The 6000-nt window shown below is 48.5% G+C and overlaps 1 protein-coding gene across 1 annotated transcript in view; it reads left to right on the top strand.

Annotated features, from left to right (window-relative positions):
• PPTG_13037 (hypothetical protein) overlaps nt 1-1194 on the top strand; it is a gene marked incomplete at both ends in the record, with an annotated part of 3248 nt that extends 2054 nt beyond the window's left edge. The window contains 3 exons of the mRNA XM_008908742.1: nt 30-263; nt 316-720; nt 788-1194. Of these exons, the coding sequence (XP_008906990.1) occupies nt 30-263; nt 316-720; nt 788-1194 (1046 nt within the window). The remainder of the gene's footprint in view (nt 1-29; nt 264-315; nt 721-787) is intronic.
• Nucleotides 1195-6000: the final 4806 nt, after the last annotated feature.

Genomic DNA, 6000 nt, shown 5'->3' with positions numbered 1-6000 from the left:
GAAGCAACACATTGACGACGCATCTTCAGTTGATAAGAAGTCTGGACCTGCGGCGGTTGTACGTAACCTGAAAGCAGCCTTCCCTGACGGTCAAGATAAGGGCTTCCGTCTCGTGGTCACTGACCGATACTACACGAGTGTTGTGCTTGCAATTGCTCCTGATGGGATTTTACACGGTCGGGACAATTATGACGAACCGCATTGGCTACGCCACGAGCCTAAAGGAGAACAAGAACAACAGGAAGACTCGACCAAAGAACATTGTACGAGGGACTTTTACGTTCGTACGTTCGAAACAAGTGAAGTAAATGGCAGCTATCAAGTGGTGGGACAGCAAACCAGTTTTCTTCCTATGTACTGGAAGTGATCTTGCGTTAGACAGAGTGGTGAGGAGAGAGAAGACCGGGGACCAGCGTGAAGTGCCTTGTCCAAAAGCAGTCAAAGACTACCACAAATATATGGGCGGATTTGATGTGCACGATCAACTCCGCTTGCTACGCTACTCACTACAGCGGGCGGTGACCTTTCGGAAATACTACAAGTCCCTGTTTTTGGGGTTGGTGGATCTTGCAATAGTCAACGGATATATTGTACATCGTGCGTACCATGAAGCAAAGGGAACCCGCCCCTTGACCCACGTCCAATACATTCGCAAGTTGCACTTGGAGCTCATCCACCTGAAGGACTCAGACATGTACGAAGGCAATACGTTTGGAGCTGGTAAGTTTGTGTTTTTTTGTGCTGTATATACGTGGCAATGTAACTTGTATATGCATGCTTACTACAGACCCACCACCACCAGTCTCAACTGAGAATGACGCTCTAGCCACAAGCGCAAATGACGAAGGAGGGAGCTCAGAGCATGTTATCCATTCACCGAAGCAAGGTGACGAGTGGCGAAAGCACTCAGGACAGCTGAAACGCGTACAGCGCAACTGCAAAGTGTGTTCTTTGCTGCGATCAGACGGAAAACGTGGCGGGACAACGACCTACTACTGCGACGCATGCTTTACCGCGTTGCCTGTGTATTTGTGCATGAAGCCAAAGCACATGATGGAAGAAGAGCTACGTAGCTGCTGGGACATATGGCATAACAAGTTCAAGAATGGTACTGAGATACCTGACAACTTGCAGGGCAAGATACGACTACGGCAGTCGCCCGCCAAGCGTCGCCGGTCTCCTTCGGACGAATAATTTTTTGATGTGATTGTGCTTTTGCTGCGTCCTGTAATTCATTGAATACTAACATTGCCTTTCCGATTGATTTCTGGTTTGTATGGTTGCTTGTAAGACGCATCACGTGATTGCATCCGTACCTCAACTTATGCACTTGATTTTAGTATTGATCTTATCGGTATCTTCTGCATCACCCATACTTTCTATTTTTGAAAAAAAAATGAGATACAAAAGCGGCACGTTCAGGTTCTGTACGCAGGTAGCAAAATGAAACGGTACATGGCCGCGCAAAAGCGGTGCGTATACAGCGTGACAAAGCTGTATGTACAGCGTATTGTGCAGCTTATACAGCGTATATATTCCGCACGAGCAGCGGCTACACCCCTCACCTAATCATTCACCATCTCGCCCAACCCTTGAGGTATACAAACGTCTATATAATAATACGCTGTATATACAGCTTCACGTCACCCTCAAAATCATCCGGTTTGAAGGGGTTAAGAAACAGCTTCATGAACGCAACCAGCAGCTTTGCTTTCGACCGCTGCTGCTTTGGTTCTCCGGCATACCAGCGTGGCTCTTGCGCATACCAGGTAAACCAAGTTGCATGAAGGTGCGTAGCAGATCCTCTGCGCTGTTTCTTCTTGGGCTCGCTCACATCTGCTGCGTCTTCATCTTGTCTGTTCCTTTTGTGTGTTGCAGCTATAGGATCTCCGTTTATCTTTGCCTCTAGCATGTCCATGCGGGCGTCTTGGCGCTTGGAATTCTCGATAAGGTGTTTAATGACAGCGGCTTGGTGCTCGATGATCTTCTGTTCTTGGCTTGGCTCTGTTGAGTTGGATTCGCGCTTGCGTGGTGGTGTGGCGGGTTCTTCACTTTCTTTACAGGGGTTCCGAGCTTTGGCAAGATGGGCTGACCAGGCAAGGAGATCCGCAAGCGTACGCCCAGCGTGTGCAACACAGGTTTCGAGTCGATTCACCGCGGGACTTTTAGGATTCAAGTCCTTTAACACAGGATAGTGCCGAACAAGACAGGCGGTAAGAACGTCCAGAACCTTTCGGTTGATGTTGAAGGCCTCCGTCTCAAGCTGGTAGCAAGCTGCGAACAGTACCCGTTGGAACCGGGCGATCGAGTCAAGCGTGTCGGCGTCGAAGCTGGACAGGTCTTGGAGATGAACAGCGGCCGACGGTTTGTATCCGCTCAATACCTTGGCAATCATGTGATCTTCTCTACTCGTGTTGAATATGTAGTTGAATCCCTTGTTTGTGGTGCTTAGGTTCCAAGATCCGCGGTCAAAGATCCAGCGCGCGGTCATCTTCTCACAGCCGTTGGCATGCTGTGCCTCACCGCGGCGGAAGGAGTGCGACGTTAGCGCAGCTGACACACCAGCGGCAGGGCAGATGCGATCAAGCACACGATTAACATGCGCGTAAATCGTCGGTGCCGTGCCAGCACGAGGTGGTGGAGGCACAGGCGTCGAAAGACCAGAGGTCGATGATCCCAATCCGATTTTTTTTGCTGGGGGTGGAGATTGTGACTCGGTTACTTTTGTGTTTTGAATTGGACACTGGGAACTCAACTAATTGGATTGGACACTTTTGCATGGTTATCCTGGTTATTAGTGATCTGCTGAACATGCAAAGCATCCTGTTGAAAACGAATTCTGGGCTCTTGGCTTCGTGTACAGGCTACTTCGATTCATGAGCTGGGATAGCCAACAAAAAAAGGAGTTAAAAGGCAAAATAACCCGAATTAAGCATTCTAAAGAGAAAAGATCAAAGTAGATGAGAAACCAGACAAAAGAAACGATGTGTACGGAGTCTTGATGGCCCAAATCACACACCTACCAATCACCCCGGATTACAAAGCATTCACACCATTAGTTTGCCACCTGCTCAGTATACTGACGATAAAATTCGACTTACCTTAAATATGGCGGCTTGTAGCCATTGTCAGGTCGGCGATGAGTTCATCGAGGATGACGTCATGAGTCTGACCGTCGGAGAAGCTGATTGTCCATTTAATCGGGTCCGCTCCCAACTGGCCAGACGTAACACAACCAGTGTAGCAGCTACCGTGCGTTTCGGCTGGAGCTTCTGAGCTAGATGTTAAGAAGTGATGAAGTGCCTTGCACTCAACTGCTTCAGTTGGATATTGTGCCAAATGTCGTCGTAGACGTCCTCTTGGTCCGACGTAAACTGCATTTTCACGCTCTGAGGCATTCGCATTGTCTCAAATCAGGGAGTTTAGTTCCTTGCGAGGTCGACCAGGCAGACGACGGTGCGGGATTCCTGCTTGGACCTCTGCAAGATTGAGATGGCGATTAATCGCTGCCGCCACCAACTCATGAGAGCATATCCAGCCTGACGAGATGTACGCCTTGCACTCGCAGCTGTACTTGCTGCGAAACGTCGCAACCACACTTGTCCGGACCTCCGGCAATGCTTCCATTTTTGGTGAAATTAACTCGTTTGTTAACGAGAACCCGGTACAGCGAGTGGTCTTGAGCCTTATCGTAGCTTTACAAAAATAGCGTTAGCGCTTTAAACCACCAGCTAAACTCGTAACAGCACACCTTTTAGCAAGCTTTCCCGTCACTAGCTGGTCCAATGACCGCTGTCGACTGATGTAAATGTTCTGCTGACGCACGGCGCTGGCGATTTAAAAATTGAACGAGTTTCGACATTTTTTTTGTGCCTTTGCAACTTGCCCGCGTAGAAGAGGAGAAGTGGCGAAAGTGCGAATTTCTTCTGGAAGGCGATGCTCACAGCTAAATTGTATGATCTGAGCCATTGAATCTCCAACAAGTAGACAATTGCAGCCCGAAGATATAGCCCCATGTGCCTTAATGCTTTAGCGGTACGTCGAACCAATCTGCATACCTCTGTTCGCCTTGCACTCGCCATCTCTGTACGAGCGCTGTCGATAACGTGTTGAAGTACTTGTACGACGTGCTCCTGTGCATGAGGTTAATATCCGTCTTAACAATTGCCAGAATTTCCTTATTTGAGAGCATATTCTACTTGTCAGTGGAGAGACAGTTCCGACAAACGTGCGTCCAGCATGTGACAATCGTTATAGAAGACCACACTTTCGACAGAGCTGTAGCAAATAGGAGGCACAGTCGATCGATCCGACAGCCGCGTCCAGCTCGAAACCGCAAAAGTGTCGAGCGCAAAGCTAAACTGATTCGAATAGTGCGTGGTAAGACAGATCGCACTCGATGCGGACAAAACCGAAAACACACGGAAAAAAGCGCTGGCGGTGCTGTCGTTGTTTCTTGTCGCAAACTACTCCAACCACACCAATATTGGTCAAAGTCCAGCCTGCATCGATTAATGATATGTCCCATCACAGTGATACTGGTCGCCACTATCCGGAGCGGTCAGGAAGTTGTAGAGAAGCTTTTTACAGCTAAGTTCGATATCAAAACGAGCGCTCGTTTGTCTCACCACTTTTTTTTTTGACTCAAAAACGTTGAGAGCAAGAAGTTCCCGTCCTTGTGCCGACTCAAATTGATCTCTCGTTCTGCACAACTTTGACACAGCCCATTTCATGAGCTCCTCGTGTGACTCTAATTTCCCCCCCATCTTTCCTTGACTTGCTCCTATTTTCAGCTCGCTTTTAGACTGCGGACTTGACCAATATCGGGAAGAAGCGTTTTCCTTTGGCGTCCTCATCGTACATACGATGAAGCTGATCAAGCGCACCTAGAGGTGTTTCGCCGCTCGCAAACATTAGATCTAGATCGCGACGAAAGTGCTTATGTATCCCTCTACTGGCTGGTACTTCTTCGCTTCTGACGACATGATCACCAGACATTTCACAGAGAAATTCAAGCCCACATGGCTTGATACGTAATCGTGCAGAGCACTCCAGATGACTTTTGCAGCTATTTTTGTGTCACCATGCTTTGTTTTGGAATGTCCAGATATCACAAGAGTATGCTCCATATGCTTGCAAAATTATTAATGTCGTCAAAACAAAGTAAAAGTCCTTAGCCGCGCCCAACTGCGATTTGGAATTCCACGCCTCGACCTTATCTGTAGCTGTCCATCGTCATCGTCTCCGGCCTCGTGCCCGCGGTACGGCCACAACCAACACTGGTTTTGCCTCTACTCTCCCGCCTTTGGGCACGGTCAAGCGCTGTTGTATCAGAACCATCAACCTCAACATCACCGTGGCTTAGCTAATGCGTCCGTTGTTCTTGGCCACTTGTTACTGTAGTATAATTGACATTTGCAGTTGCTGTGGAGCCGAAGGCCCCAGCAGGAACAGCATTGGACTTTTGGTTCAAAGCGCCTTTCCTCATCTCCAAGTGATTCTGCGGGATATACGGCGTATAGCAGTGAGAAAGCGTTCTCTATGTTGTTAAGAATACGACCTCCTCCACGTCCAGCCTGCTTGGTTCTTTCGTGCTTCTCTTCCTCCTCCGTCGCCGCGAGGCGAGAGCGCTTGTGGTGGCGCCTGTTTGCTGCGGAATCGATCGCAAACTTAAAGACTGATGCAGAATGTGACCGATGCGGAATAGGAGTGATGGTTATAGAAGTGAGATTTTATTTGTTTTATTAGCCACTTGCTATCGCTAAATGATCTCTCTCGCTATAGTGGGGAGGGGGTCTAGAATTTCAAAACCAGTTTGCATCTTAAAAATATCAAAGCGCCAGGAATTGTTCTTTTCTCCAACTGTTTCCCCTTTTAAACAACCCCAACTAGACTGTGTTATATGTTTGGATATCGGTTCGGCAACGGACCAAACGGCTTAACGGGGCTACATTGGGAGTCGCACCTTACTTAAGCCCGCGTGCTCCGCACACGGGCCTC

Source organism: Phytophthora parasitica, assembly GCF_000247585.1.
Source record: "Phytophthora parasitica INRA-310 unplaced genomic scaffold supercont2.31, whole genome shotgun sequence".
NCBI classification, from domain to species: domain Eukaryota; phylum Oomycota; class Peronosporomycetes; order Peronosporales; family Peronosporaceae; genus Phytophthora; species Phytophthora nicotianae.
This window is presented reverse-complemented; position numbering and strand designations above follow the sequence as displayed.